Below are 20,893 nucleotides of genomic sequence, written 5' to 3' on the forward strand. Positions count from 1 at the left end.
ACCACATGGCCCCTTTTCATTCCTTGGCTTTACCAAAGCCTTGTTTGACAGAGGAGCTGTGTGAAACCTGTTAGATATTTGACCATTTAGTATAATTTACACTGACATATGAATGTACATAGCAAAATACTTTATCTCCCAGTAGAACTCTTCACCATAAGGTGCTAAAAATCTCCAAATGGATTTTAAAGCAATTGGACAAGTTTATATACACAAAAAATGAACACAACACCAAGTTTAGCTTAGAAAGCCCCCGAGCCACAAGAAAAATACATGCTGACTTTATTCTTGTAGACTTTCTGGGCAGCTGCAGCTGGTTACCATCAGAGGCAAGACGCTGACCTAGCTAAAAAGTTAATTTGATGTCTTCTGGCCATTTTTAACATAAGACATCTCTCTCAGTATTTACAGCTCAAAAAGCCCAGACAAATACAGAGCCACAGAGGAGAACTGTAGAATGTTACTGCTGAGAAGCCTGGAAGGGCTGTGCCTCAGCCACTTTCCAGGGAGGGTGCAGTGCTGCCCAGCTCCAGGTCCTGCTGGCTTTGGCCGTGGTCAGTTGCTGTCATGCAAAAGGTGGGGCACACATGGCCTCTGTTGATTTATGTATGGGAAAGAGTTTCCACTTTGCAGCTGGCTCTGCCTTGCAGCTCAAGGTGGCACAAGGAGAACAAGCTCCAGGGGGTTGAGCCTTGTCCTGTTTTGGGCAGGTGTGGGATGTCAGGGCATGGTGCTGCACTCGCTGTCACCCAGCAGCTATTTTAGGAAGGGAATATGAAGAAGACTCTGATTTGCCTGACTCTTCACACTGTTGTGTTCCCAAGAACCTGAAAAACGTGCACTTCAGGCAGGAGGAAATGACAGCAGAAGAATCCAGTCCCTCCACAACACTATTTTTCAAACTTTATCTGTATTTGAGAGCTACATGTTATTTTCCCTAAGGAGAAGAGAGTTTCCTTCTGTCTCTGCTTGAGAGACAACTTGATTGCCTCACTTGAGACAGATTTTTCAGAGTGGCAGTAACCAGAGAGTCACCATGAATAGAGGAACTTGTTATTCCAGCCACATGGACCTGGATCTCCCCCAGGAATCAGCTCCAGCACAGGGCACCCTTGTGGCTGTGGCAGTGAGGCAGCTGTTAGGAACACAGTTTTTCCTCTCCTGCTGTTTATTTTTATTTCCCCACACTGGCTCAGACCCTTCTTATACCTTATCTCTACTGAGTGATGGCCTACAGCATACTCTTGCCTTTTATTTTGCTTTTCTTCATTTTCTGATTATTTCTCTACCTTCCTGAGCCCATTTGATGCAGTGGGTGGGTTTCTTTTCCAATATTTTCTTTTCCTATTTTCTTTTCCAATATTTCCCTTTTTCTATTCTTTTCCTATTTTCCAATAGGACTGTTTCACCCTCCACACATTCACAGGTGTCCCTAAAACCCAAATGCCAATCTCTCTTTTGCTGAAAAGACGTGTGAATTCAAAGCAGGGGGAGCATTGAACTCCTGGGAAAACAGGGTAAGCAGGGATGGAGATGCAGTGTCCTTGTGTGTGCTGCTGCTTCTCTGTGCAGGTCTGTGCAGGTGTGTCAGGGGAGTGTGACACGCTGGGACAGGGATGTCCAAAACCTCAGTGCCAGCACAGGGGACACTGACTGGTGTACAGCAGCTTCCTAGAGCTGGCAGAGCCAAAAACACTGGAGAGGAGCTCTGATTACAGGGTGTTGCAGAAGCTGGATGTACCATCTAGATAGAAGAGGTGATCTTGGATGTGGAGGTCACTGTGCACTGGTGGCTACTGGTGGCTACATGCTACAGCTGTGGGGTGCACTGTGGGCTCCCACCTTGTGTCTCGTGCTCCTCATCAGCCAGCAAAGGCCCCTACAACCACCTTGCAGCCCACGGGATCCTCACACCGTTGTCTTCCTCTCCCCGTGGCCAAACCCCTGACTGGTGTTTGCTCCCCCCACAGGTAAGCTGGACATAACCCCGGACGACCCTCGGTGGATCGGAGCGTGGTGGGGAGGCTTCCTGCTCTGTGGTGCCTTACTCTTCTTCTCGTCCCTGCCGATGTTCGGGTTCCCGCAGTCGCTGCCGCCGCGGCCGGAGCGCGCCGGGGAGAGCGAGCAGGCCATGCTGCCCGAGCGGGAGTACGAGCGGCCCAAGCCCAGCAACGGGGTCCTGCGGCACCCGCTGGATGGGGAGAGCAGCACGACCTGCTTCCAGCAGCTGAGAGGTGAGATGCTCGTCGTGTTGTCTGTGAGGCTCCAACAGCAGGTCCTCTGTCCCCCCGAAAGTCCTCCAAAAAATCAGTGGCCTGAAGTTTCAGTCCCCAGCTTCTAATTATCGCTGGTGTTGTCTGCATTTGAAAGAGAGGCTTTGTTCCGCTTGAAGGCGTTGGGGTTTTTTAAGCTGCAGAGCTTCAGAAATGTATGGTAGTCCTATAGAGTTGGTAAAAAAATGAAGGGCAGCACAGTTGCCAGAGCAATTTGTGAACTGCTCTCCAGCGTGCTGTCCCTGCTCCCCTCTGCCTCCCAAAACAGAGAGCGAGCCAGCAAGGGCACTTAAAAGAAATTGGGAGCTCCCAGCATCCGAGCTTCAGCTTAGTGCAGTCCCAGATACAAAGCAATGAGTGCTGGGCATCACCACAGCTCTTAAACTGAAACGGGAAGAGGGAGATGCCAGCCCAGAATAGCAGCAAAATGGCAGGGCAGAGTGTGATTTATAGCAAATTAGAGAGAAAGCCTCACATCATGTCCTGCAGTGATGGAAATGGAGGTGACTCTAATTAAAGTCAGCTGAGGATCCAGCATTTCGTGGGAGAGTGTGGACAAATCCCCTTTCTCTAGGCTGCGCTGGAAAATCCTTCATCTGAGAGGGTGTTTCTGTAGCACTGGTGGCTGCTTCCCCACTCCCTGTTGCTGTGGCAGAGTGAGTTTCATTACTGCCTGATGCATTTAGATAAACGAGGACAAAATCACTTACTCCCTGTGCAGTCACCTTAATTGGGAGTTGAATGAAGAGCGGGTGGGAAGGAAAAAGAGACTTTGGGGAAAAAAGTGTTGTCTAAAAAAAAAGAATGCCTTGAATAGTTGATGCGGTTGTTCGTTAAGGGAAGGTCAAAGATGTGAAATTTTGACTTGATGAGGAAATTCAAAAGAAAGGTAGAGGGATAAATAGTTTGAAACTCTGTCAGTAAAATTAATTTCTTCATCCTTTCATCCTTGTTGCAAGGATTTTCTCTTGCATGGGCTTTTCCCATGGTAGGTCCATATGAATAGTTCTGTGGCTTTTGTTGTGTACACATCAGAGTGTCTGCTTCTGGCCACTGAGCTTTTGGAGTACACACTGGAAATGCTTGCAGGTTTTCATACAGAAAAATGAAAGAATATGACGTATCCCTGCTGCATGGGGGGGCAGCAGTTCAGCCTGAGGATGGTACTGAGCATCTTGCACACAGGGAGGCCATGGGGGGTTCACTGAGCATCTGTTGCTCATTGAAGTAGAGAAATGAAACTGCCACATCCATATGCTTCAAGTATTGATTGCATCAGGAGGCACCACAGTTCTCCACGTCAGTGCTCTCTCTGCAGGTAACCCCATTTTGGATCAGTCGGTATTCCAGGAGCCTCTTTGTAGATGGACTTTGAAATAAAATTTACATCACATCAAATAAGACAAGGAATGACCTTTTTAGTTATTCCTTTGAGGCTGTCGCAGACAACACGGGGTTGGTAGCTGACATCTCCTTTCAAGTCCCTTGCCACTGTTGTCACAGTCGGAATGTGGTCAAGAGTTGTGTTGCTGAAGTGCCTGCCTGGAGATGTTCAGACATTCCATGAGGGAAGGCAAACACACCTCGTCCTTCCTGATGAGCAGTGTTTCAGGTGATGGTTAAATCTTCCTGTGGGTATACATTGCTTCCGTAGCAGCTGGAATATCTGTATGCATTCCTTTGTGGCAGCTCCTAGTATCTGTAATCTATTTGTTGAATCTCCTTTGGAGAAAGTTAAGACTGTTTAGGCTTTTTCCTAGAATAAAAAGGACTTTTAATTATATACAAAGCTTAAAAGTATATATGTGCATGCATAGTCATGTCTTCTGTCCTAATATGGCCTTAGATTTTGCATGCATTTGTGAAGCTGAACAGAATCCATGGAATCATAGAATGGCATGAGTTGGAAGGGACCTTAAAGATTATGTAGTTCCAATCCCCCTGCCATGGGCAAGGACACCTTTCACTAGACCAGGTTGCTCAGAGCTCCATCCATTCTGGCCCTGAACACTTCCAGGGATGGGACCACGACAGCTTTTCTGGACTTTTCTTATCTGTACCACGGGCTGGGACCAGAAATGCTCCTTGGTGTTTGTATGGCTGTAACCGTGCCTCATTCTTAGCAAGCGTCGTCTCTGCAGCTTGTCCTGGGCAGGGCTGTTCCTGGTGTAAGATCATGTCTGCATGGAGGTGCAGATTGTCCATCTCTCGTGCAAGTGTGGGGAGGAAGAGTTGTTTCTCTGGATTGATTATGCAAACACCCTCTGTATCAAGCACATCCTTAGAGAATGAACTGCATCTCCTTTTCTGCTACTGAATGAGCTTTATCATTTTCTATTACATTTTTTCCAACCCTTGCAGTGACTGCCACAAGAGAAAGGACATGGTAGGAGAGGAAGCAGGGTAGTGTCAGCTGGGGACATGCTCTGAGCTGGGTCATAGCTGTCAGCTAGAGACATGGCACGGCTGGCACGTGGGAGGATGCTCCAGACACCACAAGTTCTGCTGAAAGTCAGTGAGATGGAGGGCTGGCTGAGATTCTTTGGCTTTTCTCTAGCCTTAGCATGCAGAAAAAGCCAGGACTAATATAAAAGGAACATGCTCAAAGTATTGATCTTTTACATCTCTGTCAAGGCCTAAGCAGGAGGGAGGGCCCAGCTTTTGGGAAGCCCTGGCATCTCTTCCTGTGGGGTATTTTCATGCCAGGAAAAGAAACGTTCTTAAGAGGAGCTGCAAACTTGAAATGAGAGTGGTGCCTTTGAATGGCACAAGGTGGAGAGGCAATCAAAGGTAGCAGAGGCAGCAGGAGGCTCTGCACTGGGGCATGGCAGCTCAGGCAGGAAAGCTTTGGGACAGTCCTGAGAGCTGCTTCCCATTGCTAAACTGGCACGTGACTGCTGCACCGCTTTGCCTGATTAGTATTTCAGTTCAGCAGAGCAAATCCATTTGGGAGCACAGAGAAGTGAAGGATTAACAGCAGCAGAGGTCTGGATAAATGCTGCCATTGCTCTTTGCTCCTGCCTGGCAGGGTTGTTCCAGCCCTGCGCTCTCCGTGTGGTCTGTGAGAGCGCTTCAGGCATGAGCTGTGCAGTCCCTGCTCTCCTTGGGGTAAAAGCTTTGCTTTCCTACCTCTGCTGTGCCTTGGGGACCTCTCTGCTCCTTGGGGCCAGAGAAGATGCTCTGCTGTGTCGGGGCACCTGTGCCCTCTGCTCGTGTCTGTCCAGCATCTGCCCTCTCACTCGCTGCCTCTGACACACCGCCTGCTCTGGGACGTGCTTGGAAATAGTTCATTAAAACCCTTTTTTTTTTTTTTTTTTTTAACAGAAATGTCATGTCTATTAAATTGAGCGGCCAGTTCTGATGAAATTTGATTTCAGAATGCTTCCTTGGCGTGATCTTTAACACCTCTGAAACACTCTGCCCTAGATGCATTCTGTTTTGCAATGATTTAAAACAGAAATTCATTACATTCTGCCACTCTGTCTAGCAGGAGAGATTAAAACCCTAAAAGGGTTGAAATTTATATGGAATCCTCCAGGTTTGGAAAGAGAAGCTCATTCACAAGGAACTGAAAGCAAACTCGCTGTGTAATAAATGAATTTCAGAACTGCAAATTCCCTAGATTTGGAAACATTTTGGTTTCTTTCCAGCTTCATTTTCAAGAGTGTAGGAGAGCTGGGATGTACAGCTGACAGCTGCCTTGTCTTCTGTTCAATTCCTTCCTTCTCTGTGTACCAATCTGCTGAATACCTGGGGGGGGAGCCGCTCTGAGTCTGGGATTTCTCTCCCACAAAGTGCTCTCTGGGAGCAGACACATAGTGCTAGGCCAAAAGCTCCCAGCTGTGCAGGGAGGGCCTGGACCATGGGGAGCCTGTAATCCTCAGTGGGAGTTCATAGGATTGAGCAGGATTAAAGGCTAACAGGAGTAGTTTTTAACTGCTGACTCTCATGAGCAATAGTGACAGCGTTTTGGAGAGGGCTCCATCTATACCTTCATGGCCACAGGGGTGAGGCTCTGGCCCAGGTTTAGACTTTAATGCCTTTTTGGATTTGGGTCTTGTCCCCCTGCAAACACCTTAAAGGCTTGCTGAGAAACCCGGGTCTGAGGTGAGAAGGTGGCAGGTGATCAAAAAAGGCATCAAGTCCCATCAGTCTCTGAGTTTCCTTTGGCTTGTGTTTCATGAGAGTGCAGGTATTGTTGTCAGGTTCTTCTTGGTTGTTTCCAAGCCAGCATCTTCTTGTCAGCACCATTAAGAAATTCAGAAAGGCCTTCAGCATGCACACCTCAGGGCCTAAGCTGAGCGGCAGCTGAAGGCTGGCAGAGCCTGTCTCCAAAAAATGCTTTCCCATTACTTCTGTGTCAGAGGTGAGGCAGGTTTATGTCCCCCTCTGAAGATGAGTAAATGTGGTTCCTGCAAGGAAGACAATGGACTAGAAGGACTTGCTTTCCATGTTTGAGCATGTTACTGCTGCTTCAAGCTTGCATCTTGTCAGGAAGGCTTTTTTTACTTAGGTGTCTTCCTTTTTCTTCATATCCTTCATGAGAATTTTGCCAAGGCTACATGGAACTTCAGCATACTGAATTTATCTAAGATATCTTCAGCACCTCTTGCCTTACTCCAATATTCTCTTCTACAGGAGCTACCTCTTTCCAGAATGTATTTTCTTGCTGTCTGTGCTGTTTTCTTCATCCCTCTTTCCTCAAGCCAGGTGGAGGTTTTACCTTTTGTTTTCTCTTCAGACCTGAGGCTTGCTGCTGACATGGGTAGTAGAAAGTCGTATTTTGGCTCAATGCTACATTTTGCCTTTCTCTCACCACACTGTCCTAGGTGGACTGGGCTGTAAACCTCCCTCTAATTTATTACGTTGCTTTCTGTGTTCTTCATCTTTACTGCAAATTGAAAACATGTCTCTGTAGGGTGCTCCAACCAGAAACAGGGGCCTTGGTGATTGTAATGTTCCAAACAATTCATTTCGAGCACCAACGTGATGATTATAGTTTGTCGTTTCTGGAGAGTAGTTAAACCTCGTGTAATGAGGTTGCCAATTATCCCCGGTACTCCCCGATGTGCAGTGACAAATCAAAGCTACTTGGTGAACGTAAGTGTGTGCGTTTGTCAAGCCCCTGGCCTGTCACCCCTCAGAGGCCCCACAGAGGGAGACAGGGAAGGATGTTTGATGCCTTGGCATGGGTGTTGCTGGAGTGTGAGAAGGTCGGAAGTCAAGGGGTTGGTGGGGGGTCTTAGAGAGCTTTGGGATATCCACCCAGGTCCCCCCCAGCTTGTGGATGATCCTGTGACCAAACACTGCACATGGATGGTCTGAAGAGTTGGGTTTAAAATACTTCAGCAGTGAAAAAAGGTGTCATGTTCTCCTCAGTGCATCTTGGCAGGGCAGTGGGAATCGCTTTTCTGCTGCCGTTTCTGGAGCATATCGGGTGCAGCAGCATGAGGATGTTAAATGAGCTCGTCCTTCTGGGAGTGGGAGGATGAGTCTGTCTGTGTGCTGTGTCTGGTACAGCCTGTGGGTTCTCTGAGTAGATTTTTGAGACTCTTTGGACTCCAAAAGACTTTTCCCACTTGGCAAATGGACTTCAGTTGAGATTTATAGCTCCAAAGGGCTGCTCCAAAGTGTTCAGGTAACCTTTGGGCCCATAAAGTGTAGGGTAACTTTTACCATGACTCCTTCTGGGTTGGGTCCAGTGAAGAAGCACCATCCTTAGCTGTTGTGTTCCCTAGGGCTTCACTGTCCCTCATCAGACGTTTCTATTCCTGCTCCATACCAGCACCATATGCCAGGCAGCTGAAAGGATGTCACTCTAGTCTACTGAGAGATTTTTAAACTTCACTGCTGACTTTTAATCTTTTTCCCAGAGGTATTTCACCCCAAGAGCTGAGACATATAAGGCAGCAGCAGGTGTCAAATGATTGATCTTAACGAATGGCAGTAGCAAGATGAAAGGGTATTCAATTCTTTAGGGATTCTGCTGTCATTTGCCTTAGAAGACAAAAGAGAGAACAAGCTGGCCCTGGCTGAGGAGATGGTGGAGGCTGCCAGACACTGCTTGAGTTGTCTGTGCACTCTTTGCACTGGGTTTTGTGTCACACCTGCCTGCTGGTACAGAGTCGTGTTGCAGTAGACAGTGGTCAGACGTGCAGGGGAGGACAGGATCTGTCCCAGAAAACTCACAGGGAGGAGAAGCAAAGATCATGGAATCACTGAGTCTCAGAAGGATTTGGGTCAGAAGGGACCTTAAAGATCATCTTGTTCCAGACACCTCACTATGGACAGGGACACCTTCCACAAGATCAGGTTGCTCAAAGCCCCATCCAGCCTGTCCTTGAACACTTCCAGGGGTTTCCAGAGCTTCTCTGGGCAACCTGTGCCCATGTCTCACCACCCTCACAGTAAAGAATTCCTTCCTTCTATCTAATCTAATCCAATCCCTCCCTCTTTCAGTTTTAAGCCATTACTCGTTGTCCTGTCACTAGAAGCTCTTGACAAAAAGTCCCTCTCCAGCTCTCCTGTAGTCCCTTTAGGTGATGAAGTGCTGTGACTTGTAGCCCAGCACTGCCAGGCAAGTGAGGGGTTCCTCTCCTGTGTGAGATGCTGCAATAACTCTGCAAATTTTTCATTGTCCACCCCAAGCACAGAAGATGGATTTTGACCTTGGTAGTGCATGATGGTTGGGTGCCAACTTCAGAAATAAATGTCCGTGATCTTTAACTCCCTCCTGCAAAAGGCAGGCTGTCATCACTGTTGTTTGGTGGATGAAGTTAGAGCTAGACCTTAGTGCCTTTGGATTTAAATTGGCACAAAGCTACATCTCAAGGAATCCATTAATCTTGAACAAACTGAACTGCCGGGGCACAACAGGCATTAATACCTTAAATATGGCTTTTCAGTCTCAGTACTGCCAAGTCCATCTTTGCATTTTCTATATTTTTCCTGGCAAGAAGGGGAAATTCTGTAGGTGGCCACCAAAGAACTGAAGGAAGCAGCAGGTGGCTTCTGAAATTTATCCATGTCTGAATTCCCCCATCCCCATTCCTCCCACACAGTATTTTTTTTTCTCTTTTTTCTTTTCATTTTTCCCCTGTTCTACTAAAAAGTACTATGCCTCTTGCACCTTAATTATGTTCAGTAAATCTTCAGGAAGAAAGAATTTTATATAGCTTGGAAAACGTTTCTGATATAAAGAGATAGAAACAGTGGAGTGACCTCTTCCAAAAAGGTTAGATCAAACCTAATTATAACCCTTTTTTCCACTGTCCCCAAGAAAGAACCAAGGGCACCCAAGCAGAGCTTTGACAAAGAGCTGCGCATTCTCTGCTGAGGCCAGTGCAAAAAAATCCCTGAGGGAAAATAGAAGCCAGCACCAGAGAAACATCATCTGCCAGCCCCTGGTGCACCATAGGGAATGTGGGGGATGGATTTTCAAAATGCAAATAGGGGTCTATTGAGGCTTCACTACACTACATCAAGGTAATTTTCAAACTTAATGATTTTCACATTTAATTCAGGGAGAAATTAGTCACCAGGTATTGAGACAAAGCAAGGCTTTCTTCTGTACTGGGATGCTCTCCTCTTCAAGCTGTGTTATCTCGACAATAATTAAAATGTTCGCTGGAGTAGAAAACGCGCGATCTGATTCATTAGCCAGATTTCCCTTTGTAGGGCAACTCATGTTTGCCTTTGGGAAACTGAGACAGGCTTGGAGGAAACAGGATTCTGGACACTGATGATTTGGAAGGGGAGAGCCAAGGGATTATGAAAGCAGAGCCGTGTGTGTGTGTCCTACACAGTGAGCAGCTCAGCACATCCTCTTCCACCCTCTCAGCCAACAAGGATGGGAGGGTCTACATGGAAGGCGTTGGTTGGCTGGTTAGCTTTAGGCTATGGGAACACACAGACTGATATGCCTGTCCTGGGCAGGAGGACCCTTGTGCCATGGGTATCCATGGGCCATGTTAAGCCAGAGAGTTTCAGCTTGTGACAACACCCCCATGTGCTGCAAGCAGGTGACCGTCAGCGAGTGAGCCAGTTTGGAATAGGAAAATGAAGCAAATCTGGATGGCAGGGGAAGGAAAAGTCAGATGTGAGCTGGGTTTGTTTGTGTCTGAAAGCTTGCAAGAATTTATGCTGAATACAGCACTGATGGCACCCTTCAGCTGGCTCAGCGTTATTCATGGGGAGCAGGTAGGGAAAGGAGAAGGGGAGGAAAGAGCACACCAGGTTTTGGTTGACTTCGCTATGGGGGAAACAAAATAGCAATATGGAAATTTTGCTCATTCTTCCAGTTTTCGAAATTGTCTGCAAGAGTAAATAATGACAGGTGATTTCTTTTTGCGCTCTCTTGGTACTTGAATCTTTAGATGGCACTGTTTGGGTGTTCCACTTTGTTTTGGTGTTCTCACATTTCAAGCAGCTGTCTGTGCAGAACAGGAAATTACTCCCGATGTGAAGTGAGTTTACCCTTCAGGAGAGGAGAAAGGCACCTCCAGCACCCCAAGTAAAGTCTGCACAAAAGCACCTCTCCCTTTTTCCTCTCTCCTAGTGATCCCCAAAGTGACTAAGCACCTGCTCTCCAATCCCGTGTTCACCTGCATCATCCTGGCAGCCTGCATGGAGATCGCGGTGGTGGCTGGCTTCGCTGCCTTCCTGGGGAAGTACCTGGAGCAGCAGTTCAACCTCACCACCTCATCTGCCAACCAGCTCCTGGGTGAGTAACCACAGGGGACACCAAACCTCCAGCATCCAAAGGTATTTAAAAGCGTTCAGCATGGCTGGTAACTGCTGCCAGTCTCGCTGGTTAGGCTGCCCAAAAAGTGAGTTGTCTGACACGTAGAAATGTGTCTCTGAGTGGGAGGGTTGGGTTTCAGCTGTGCCATGGCTGCAGAGCCCAGAGCAGACCTCCAGCATCCCTCCTCCTTGACTGTGCTCTCCACTGCATCCTGCTGCCCTCACTTCCCCTGTGGCCCAACCCCTTGTGGGAAGTGGTATGGGACAGCCAGGATAGGAAAGTGTGAGAGCCTTGCATGCCACAGAAATGGGCCATCTGATTGCCTGAGACTGCAGTTGGTTGCCAAGTGATCGTGGGGCCCATTGAACTGCTTTTCTCATGGTTTCTGGTGCCCCACAGTTCTGCACCCCATCTCCATCTGGGTTATGAAGCCCAATTTCTCCTGTTAGTCACTCCTCTCCCCTTGGCCTGGAAATGATGAGATTGCAATGAGCAGTTCAAGTACCTGAGTTAGTGCAGCTTGGTCGTCTTTCAGATGTCCCTTCTCTCTGACTGTTCCATGCTGCCACGATTTCACGTTCTACATTTCTCAGTGTTCATTTGTTCCCTGTCAGGACACTGATGGCAGGACCTTCATTTATTTTCTGCTGCTGCTCATCCCAGGCAGGCCCAGCGATTTGTTTATGACAGCCCTTCTATCAGCAGCACCCAATTAAGATATCTGCAAGTTGATCTTGGATGATCTGTGACCACAGCTCGCCAGATGGGCAGCTGGCAGTGATCTGTCAAAAACTGGGACATCAGGAAATGGGTGGATCTCCATATCATAACAAGGAGTTTGCAAGCTGCTCTCCTGACAGTTGTTTATTTTCCTGTTAAACTCATCAATATATTTTGGTTTTGGCCTGGTTTTCCAAAATAATCAATCCCCTGCAGTCAGCCTTGCCTCCCCCAGCAACACAGGAATTTGCTAGTGAATTTTAATACAATTTGACAGAAGGCCAGAGATCTCAAAGTTGTTAGGCTGTTCCATCTTTTCTGAAAATTAAAGGTTTGGCAAAGGAAAGTAGCTTCACTGTTGACCCAGTGGGAGAAGGGGAAAAGCTGTTTGGTGGGAGCTGGCTGGGCAGTCAGCATGTGAGTACAGCTGGGTGGCCAGCAGAGAGGGGATCACCCTTGAGCCAGAGCACATCCTGCTTCTGACCTGACAGTGGGAAAGGAGACTTGGATACCTCTGTGTTTCTCACAGCAACTTGTTAAAACAAAGTTGTTACCAGATTTTTCACATGGCATTTAAGGGAGTCTAGAAATGCCAGGACTGGGTTTCTCTTCTAAGCACAGTTCAGGCAGGTGAGATCTGGAGTATAACTTGCAGCAAAGGGGTAAAAGTGACCCCAGACAAGTGTAGCAGGGTAATTCCTGTCTGTGCTGGAATGGGAGTCGCTTCTGGCAGTGATTTTGCATTTCACAGTTAAAAAAAATTCTTTTAGGGAGATTTTATATTCTCAAATTCTGCTCCTGCCTAGTCTCTGAAGATCAGACTTCTGAGAGTCACACCAGCAGAGCTCATCCAAAGCCTCCACACACCTTGGAAAATTCTTGACTTTATTTGTGTGCTGACTGTTGCAGGAAGCATTAGAGATGCTGCTGCTTAGGTCAGGCTGGGCCAATCTCAGCAAGTCTGGCATTCCCTGCAGCATGGATGGGAACTGGCAGGAGATCCTGCTTCCTCTGTGCAAAGCAGCATGCCTGTTTGCATCTGTTCCTTTTTTTGGGCAACCCCAGCCTGGTGCTGCTCCAGCAGTTGGTCATTACAAGGTTTCCTCATGCCAGTGCACAGATCTGCCTGCTGGAGAGTTCAACCCTGTCACAGTGTAGTTCACTGGGCCTTGCTCATGCCTCTTGCTAACTGATTTTTCCTCTTGCAGGGATGACAGCAATCCCATGTGCGTGTCTGGGCATATTCCTGGGTGGTCTCTTGGTGAAGAAGCTCAGCCTGTCTGCTCTGGGAGCCATCAGGATGGCCATGCTGGTGAACCTGGTGTCCACAGCTTGCTATGTGTCTTTCCTGTTCCTGGGCTGCGACACAGGACCTGTGGCAGGGGTTACTGTTCCCTATGGAAACAAGTGAGTCCACAGAGAGTTTCAGGGGGCTTTACCAACATAAATTCATGTTACTGTCCTCGACAGGCAGTGCTGGCCTTCAGACAACCATAGAGCAAGCACAGAGAAGGCAGTGTTGTATGGGCTCTTAGTTTGGGATGTTTCCATGCCACTCTCAACGGTGACAGTTCAGTACCTGCAGATGACAGCAGAGTTTCACTAAAATCAATTAAACTGAGTCAAAAGGTGCCAGACCTAATTCTGTACCCACCTCTATAGCATTAGGTCTATGGCACTGTCTGGTTTCTCCCAGCACCAAGGAACATGCACTGCTTTGTACATTGGTTTAAGTCCCTGAGGGGAATTTGTAGAACCAGGTTTTAGATGCCTGGAAATACAGATATGGTGAAGAGAGCATGTTTGTGGCTGCAGGCCCATTTTACTGTGAGAAATGAGGCCCACATAACCCTGCAGGACTTGTAGAAAGTTATTTGGTATTTTCCTTCTGAGTGCTCCTGTATGCAGTGGCAATTCTTTAGATGACAACTTCAGCCTGTCAGCTCCTTGCAGTGTTCCAGAAAAATACAGAGCAATTTCCACAGCATCTCTTTGTGTTTCCTTGGGGCTTCTTGTTCAGGTAACAGGGCAGCCCAAGCCTTGCATTAGATTCTCTTTTGCAGAGGGACACTGGCCATGGCATTTCAGTCCCCAAGGAGAGGCTGTAGCCTGGATTTCTTAGAGCTGGAACACAGCTAGCCTGCCCACTGCCTTTTTGTAATGTGTTTGCCTTAACTGTCCCACTCAAAGCCATCTTTGTGAGGCAACAGTTGGAAAAGCTGGCTGATACCACACTGTCCATTAATTTCTTTTTCTTTTTCTCTTACAGTTCAACTCCAACCTCATCTCTGGACCCATATTCCCCCTGCAATAACAACTGTGAATGCCAAACTGATTCCTTCACTCCAGTGTGTGGGGCAGATGGGGTCACATACTTATCTGCCTGCTTTGCTGGCTGCAGCAGCACGGTGAGTGGGCTTTCCTGAGGACCTCTTGCCTGTAGGAGTGGTTCTGTGAGCTCAAGTGAGTGAGGTTCATGTGTGTCTGGTAGACTGTCTCATCTACAGCCAGCAGTGGCTGCACCCCCAAAGCTGACCTCACACCTCAGGTGGGCCTGAGCCCCTGTTGTTTTTCACTCTGTTCCATAAATGCCCACTCTCTCTGGCAGCAGGGGCCGGGGTCACCCATGGAGCAGGATGGGATCTCACATCCTCCTGCCCTGGTCTTCCTCCTCAGCACAGAAGCAAGGAACATGATAGGAAATCTGCACAAGTGTCCTGTAGCAGAACACATCCTCTGCAAGAGATTCCTAGCCCAGGAGGGACCAGCTGAGGAACCAGCTTCTCTTTTATCCTGCAGCTCCCCTTCTCCCCTCTTCTCCACCTGCCCGTGTTTGCCCTGCCCAATCCTTTTAGTCTTTTTGCTCTTGCTCTTTCCCTGGGTCTGGTTCCTAGACAGTTGTGAGCAGATTCTGGTTTTATTCACTCTTGTTTAAGCTTTCCTTTAACTCCTCTTGCTTCTCTCTCTTTCCTTGCTTTGCTCTGAGGCAGCAGCAAGGGCAGTTGTCAGGGGAGCAGACATTCCATCCAAAGACATTCTGCATTTTTTAGTTCTCTCTATCTAAGAGTTTATTTCCCTCAGAAAACTCTTAAAGACCAAACTATCTCTATATAAAGAAGATGTGGGGAATATCTTAAAAGTCAGCATTTTAATTTTTTGCTGCTGAAATGTTAATGTTTTCTGGGTTACACTGAAAATGAGTGCCTGCTGCTCCTGTGGGTGGGGACTGGTGGGATTCCTGCTTCCTTACTCCCTGCCTGGGGCTGTGCCAGGCATGGTGATCACTTCTGTGTGAAGTCTGTGGGAGGTCAGCCTGGTCACAGGGACTGTTCGTGCCTGCAGGGACATCAGTGCTCACCACATGCAATTATCCCTCCATGGCTTCATCCTTTCTCTTCGAGGAGGCATCAAACCTCCCTTCCTGCCCTGGAGACAAAGCACATGTGAGTGCTGCTGAGCAGACACTTGCTGCTGGCTGTGCAGCCTCCCTGCCCAGATCACCTGAGGTTGTCCTGCTTAAACATCTTGTCTCCTCCATTCTCTCCCCAGCCTCAGAGATGCAGGCATTCCTTTGAAACACCACAGTTTTGAGCTTTCAGCAGCCCTGCAAGGACTACATCAGTGTGTGACACATGAAGGTGTTACCTCTTCCCCTCTTCTTCTTCCTCCTCGCAATAAGTCAACACCTGAGAAGGGAGCAGGATGACTTTAACAAGGAACCAGCTTGTTTCAGGCACACAGAATTGTGTCTCACCAGTTCACCAAGCCTTCAGCAAGTGTACAGCTGGTGCTGGTCTGTGGCTGAAGCACGGGAGCGATCTCCTTGCTGTGCAGTTCACAGCAAAGCTCTGGCTCCTCTGGAAGGAGCATGGTAATGAAAATTCAGCTCTTCCCCTTCAGGTGCCTGACCTCCTGCTCTGCAAGAGCAAACCTGTCAGCAAAAACTCACTCTCCCTCACGCTCTCTCTTACTCATTCCTTATTTGGCCTTTTCGTTGTCATCCTTGGGGTTCTTCTCGTCCCTTTGTTTTGAGGGGGTTTTTTGCAGTAACATTTTGAACACAAACAGGTGAAGCAATAACATCTGCTGGAAAGGGCATTATCAAGAATTATGGACCAGTTTGGCCATGCAATGGCCTTGAGGCAAAGCCAAATTGCCAAACCAAGTTTTAAACCCATAATCCAGGTAATGTCCTGTCTGGAGGGTCTTGTGAATGTTATATGCTTGTGATGAGCCAAGGATTGCTTTTTACTGGGACATAAAATTCTCTGAATGCTTTATTTAACTTTACTACATTGTGCGTTTCTGACTGCTTCCCTTCACTTTTCCTCTGTGAACAATTTCTAAAAGCAATGTGTAGCTCAGTTATTATTTTCTTCTTCATTCCTTCTCTCTTACTGAGGTGATTCCAGAGGTGCACTTCTCCAAAAAGCCATAGGTAGTGCTGGTAGGCAGAGCTCTGGCACCCCCAAGAACTTTTCTTTCAAGCCATTCCTGGGAGTGACCCTTGCATACCACGTTGGACTGTGCATCTTGTTTGTTTGATGCCATTGACTCAGCATTTTGGCTGGAGACCCATGAATTCCAGCCTGGAGTTACTGTGCTGGCACCTCACAGCTTTGCATTGAAGTACCAGCCTGTCCCTTCCCTGTCAGAGCCAGGGCTTAAAAAATGAGTAATTAAAACCATGGGTAATTTGCATGGATAATCACACCAAACTCAGGATGCTGTTAAAGGTGTAAACTCTGCATCTGTGTAGCCTCACGGGCACACAGAAATCTGGGTGTGCAGCTTGCTGGGAAGCAGAAGGTTCTGATAACAAGTGGTTGGATGCAGTGGGATTGCAGACAAGGGGATCTGTAAGAGCTTGGCACAGGTAGCAAAAAGTTGCCTCTCCACAGGACAAAGTTGTAACTCCATCTTTGATGTTGCCTTGTTTGATGTCTGTGAGTTGCATACTGTGTCAGTAATAAAAGATCAAAGATCTCCCAGGTAAGGATGAGGTGCAGTGCTGAGCAAGCTGATGTAGTTGGTACAAACCACTCACACTGCTTCGGGCCAGCACCTTGACACAAAATGGTCAAAAAATTGGAATTGGGGACAAATTTTCAGGCAGTGATGGTGGGATCTGCCTTGTGCTTTGTAAAAAAAACACCCTGGTGGGGGGAGAATCTGCCCCACCACTGCCCAAAACGGGTACTTTATGTCCCTTGATGAGAATCCATGAGAAATAAGCACCCAGTTCTGCGTGTTTGGTGTGATGGGAGTTCCGTCCAAGGATATTTCAGTGCAGGTATATACTTTTCCAGACTTACCTGAGTTTTGATCCACAGAGCCATGTCCAGGCTGGTGGCTAGCAGTGCCCTGCAGTACGAGCCAGGAGCTACAAATTCCTGTTGTCTGTGCAAACACCACTTCAGTGGTGCTAATTGTCACCATTCTGGAGCCTTCAGGTGTCAGCTTCTAACTCACAGCACAGGAATTTGTTATGTTAATTATTGCTTGCCAGCAGAAAGGTACCTGCATGTCTGCTTCTGCTCTCCTGGAGTTCTGCACCACAGTGTCTCTTGCCCTCTGTGCACTTAGTTGGAAGAAAATGATTTGACTCCTATGCAGAAGAAAGAGATTGGTGTCAGAAAGGTTGGAGTAGTATCCCTGCTGATCCTTATCTTTGAAAGCAGTGAACCAGAAAGTGTGGTTTTGTATGGTCCTAAGGGGACCCCTTTTGCAGAAAAGCAAAGGAATTTCTGCTTGCACATGGTAGAGGGGAAGAGGAGGAGATTTAGCTGCTTTTCAATGTTGTATTTTATGGCATTACTCCTCACACAAACATGTGACCTGCAAACCCAGCGGGTATATGAAGACAAGCCATGAATCATTTATGACCATTTCATTCTGTATTCGTTAAGGGATTTCTTGGTAGTATTGTGTGCCTTAATTGCACTGACATCCCCCACTCAGAAATTCAGGAGGGCGAGTTGGAAAATAAGAAAAAAAAGTAAATCCTTGAATCTGTGACTGGCAAACAAAGCTTCTCTTCACATCCTGCACTTGGTGGAGAGATCAAAGCAAAATGCAGTCATTCCTCCCTCCTTCTGATCACATATTGATAAAGTTTATCTCGCTTGACTTGAGCTTTTAGCTCAACACAAATCCTTCTGAACCAGATGTCATTTACTAGCCCTGGAGTGCACTGAAGTCCAGCAGTGTCCGTGCTGCCAGGCTATGGTAGTTCAGCTCTGGGTGAGCTGCACTGCCCATCGTGGGTGGCGGCTTCCCAGGGTTTGAGGTGCTGGAAGCAGGCCCCGAACCTGCAGCCAAGAACAGGGCTGCAGATTTACCTGCATTTAATGTACTTCAGTCTAACTGCAACAGCCAAGAGGACGGAGGTAAATAAGAAAGTAATTAGAACCATAATGGGGGGATCTTCCTTGTCACAGAGACACAGATTGTTTCTTTATTCTCCTCCAAAGAGGTATAACTCGGTAATAATTTTGTCACGGTGACATTTATGGGAGAGACTTGAAAGGAGCAGAAGAAAAGAAACAAGCCAAGGGACAGCTTTCCCTTGCTGGCAACATGCGTCAGCTCTGACGCTCCTGAAATTATTTCCAAACCCCCCTCCAACAAGCACTTAGGAGTTATTTAATTGACCATTAGAGGATTAGGCGTTGCTGCTGACAAGCCCTGCTGCAGAGGGCAGCAGTGGAGATCACAGCTCTCCCTTCTCCTGACTCATTGTGCTCCTCTGCAGAACCTCAGTGGCTGTTCGTGCCTCACCTCGGTCCCTGCCGAAAACGCCACCGTCGTTCCTGGCAAATGCCCCAGCCCTGGGTGCGAAGAGGCCTTCCTGACATTCCTGTGTGTGATGTGTGTCTGCAGCATGATCGGGGCCATGGCGCAGACGCCGTCAGTCATCATCCTCATCAGGTAGGGCTTCAGTCACCATCCTCATCAGCTGGGGCTGCTCTTGGCATGGGATCAGAGTTGGAGGGACTGTAGGGCACGGCCAGGAGCTGCAAGGAGCTGAGGATCCCACACAGGTCCTGGCCTCTGCCTTTTACACCGAACTTGCTGTCCCCAGATCCATGATTTCAGACTGAGCCTGCATTCAAGCCAATTTCTCCTTAAGCCACTTTTTCACTTGGTAGCACGTGGTTTAACCATGGCATGGCCCCAGTTCAGAGCCTGCAGTATGGAGTTGCTAGAGAGAAAACAGGAATTGCTCGAGCTCTCCTTTGGTAAAGTGAGGGAGTGAGGTGGAACTGGGCCTGCAAGCGGACAAGATTCCTGCAGGGACATTGCAGAAAATGGTGGCAGGGGTTGTTCTTCTGGGATCAACATGGAAATACAGATGCACAGTTTCCAATCTAGGTAGTGAGGAAGTTACAGCTGCATCAGGAAAGGGGCAGAATTGCCCCCCTATGTTCTCAGCACATAATGGCTTAGAAAGAGGCTTAGGCTCACCTTTTGAGATGGTCTGAAGACCATAGAAACCACAGAAAAATGAAAAGCTGTGGCAATGACTAGCTTTGGTGAATACCTCCCTGACTGGAGTTTAACTTCCCTCACCCTGGACCAAGTCCAAGAACATAAGGAACTTGGAAGTCTGAAGGACATGTCTGAGTTAAACCAATGTGAATAGGTGGGCAAAAGTAGCTTATTCAGAGAACTGACCTTGTGTTATTTCCAGACATATGGAACACTTCACCTTATGATATACATATATATATAAGCTCACATTTATCCAGAATTACTTAGCTGTCCAAGCTGTCACTTACTGAGAATAATAACCAGAGGCATAAATAGCAGATCCATTCTACTGCCTGGAAAATTCCAATAAAATTCAATCAATAAGGTCTATATTAGAAACACACTCTTGAGTAGATTTTGGACAGAACAGCTCTGTGAGGGCATGTCTCCCTGCAGGATACAAAATGAGATATTCCACCTACTAGTTCATTTCTCGCTTTGCATCTCCGGTAGCTAAAGGGAAATCAAATTCCTCATGATAAATATTGTGACAAAAGCAATTTGAAGTTTGAAGAGTTCTTTGTTCAAGGAAGCTGCCAGCACCTTTAGGATCCTGCATGGAGACATCTTAGTATTGCCTTCAAATGAGATAAGCCCAGCACCAGCCAGGAAGAAGAATACCAGGGAATAAGAAAAGCAAAGGGAAAGAAGCTGTAGGAAATAAACAATTCACATGTCCAGATTTGTAACTTCACTCAGAATCACTGATAGCTAGCAAATGTACAGGGGAGAGCTCTGAGCTAGATACCACCTCATGCTCTCTTGCAGCTGCCATCTTCCATTGCTTAATGGATATGCCATCTTCGTGGCATATCAGTGTGTTCTCAGTGTCCAGAGCAGTGACAAGTGACACTGGCAGCTCCCATAGTCATTTAAAAATGAGCTCAGTGTCTACAAATTAAATGTCTTGTCTAAGCAAGTCACCTGCTGTAGTCGGTGAGGAAAGGAGATGTCTCCAGGTGGCAATTTTTACTGCACCCTAAGGTATGGGGATTGACTTTGGTTTTAAATACAGAAAAGTGGATGGAAGGACACCACCACCAATTAAAAGCCCACTGTGAATATTTCATGTGGTAATCTATTTTTTCATTAAAATAAACTTTTAATGCTCTGTTTCCTTAATTTCCTTCATTCAGCTGTAGAATCCTATTTGAGCCAAGCCATTAACCATTGGGACATTTTTCTATGGTTAGATAATTCCTGGCAAAAAGGCTTTATTTAGAGCATGGGGGTCTGCCTGAAAACTGATGAAATTCATCCCAAGGTCACAGGCTTCATGCAGAAGCCATGGTGTGGTCTTACCCATGTGGTACGGCCTATGAATGTGTGAAAGGAGGGCAGGTGATCAGAATGGTCTTGTCTTAACTTAAAAGCTCTTGTTGGTTCTGTTTTATCAGTTTTGGCTGATGACCCTCCATTGTATTTATACAGAGAACCACCCCTGCTGTGATTGTTTTTTTTAAAGCACCTTTGAAGGATGGCACTTAATGCAACAGTGGTTGTGTTCATAGCAGAAGACACTGCAAGCACTGTCTTCCCAAGATAAAAAAAGTGTCATGCTAAAGTCACTACTGTCAAGCACTTCCTCACTGGGAGGCTTGAATCAACAGGCTGCACCTTTTGG

General features: G+C 47.2%; 1 protein-coding gene across 1 annotated transcript in view; it reads left to right on the forward strand.

The window, feature by feature from the left end:
- The window catches only part of SLCO3A1 (solute carrier organic anion transporter family member 3A1), a 131,568-nt gene that overhangs the window by 102,565 nt on the left and 8,110 nt on the right, over positions 1-20,893 (forward strand). Inside the window, exons 4-8 of the mRNA XM_069026336.1 lie at positions 1,971-2,234; positions 10,831-10,995; positions 12,945-13,143; positions 14,006-14,144; positions 18,491-18,666. Coding sequence (XP_068882437.1) covers positions 1,971-2,234; positions 10,831-10,995; positions 12,945-13,143; positions 14,006-14,144; positions 18,491-18,666 — 943 coding nt within the window. The remainder of the gene's footprint in view (positions 1-1,970; positions 2,235-10,830; positions 10,996-12,944; positions 13,144-14,005; positions 14,145-18,490; positions 18,667-20,893) is intronic.

This window comes from Aphelocoma coerulescens, chromosome 10 (assembly GCF_041296385.1).
Source record: "Aphelocoma coerulescens isolate FSJ_1873_10779 chromosome 10, UR_Acoe_1.0, whole genome shotgun sequence".
Classification (NCBI taxonomy): Eukaryota; Metazoa; Chordata; class Aves; order Passeriformes; family Corvidae; genus Aphelocoma; species Aphelocoma coerulescens.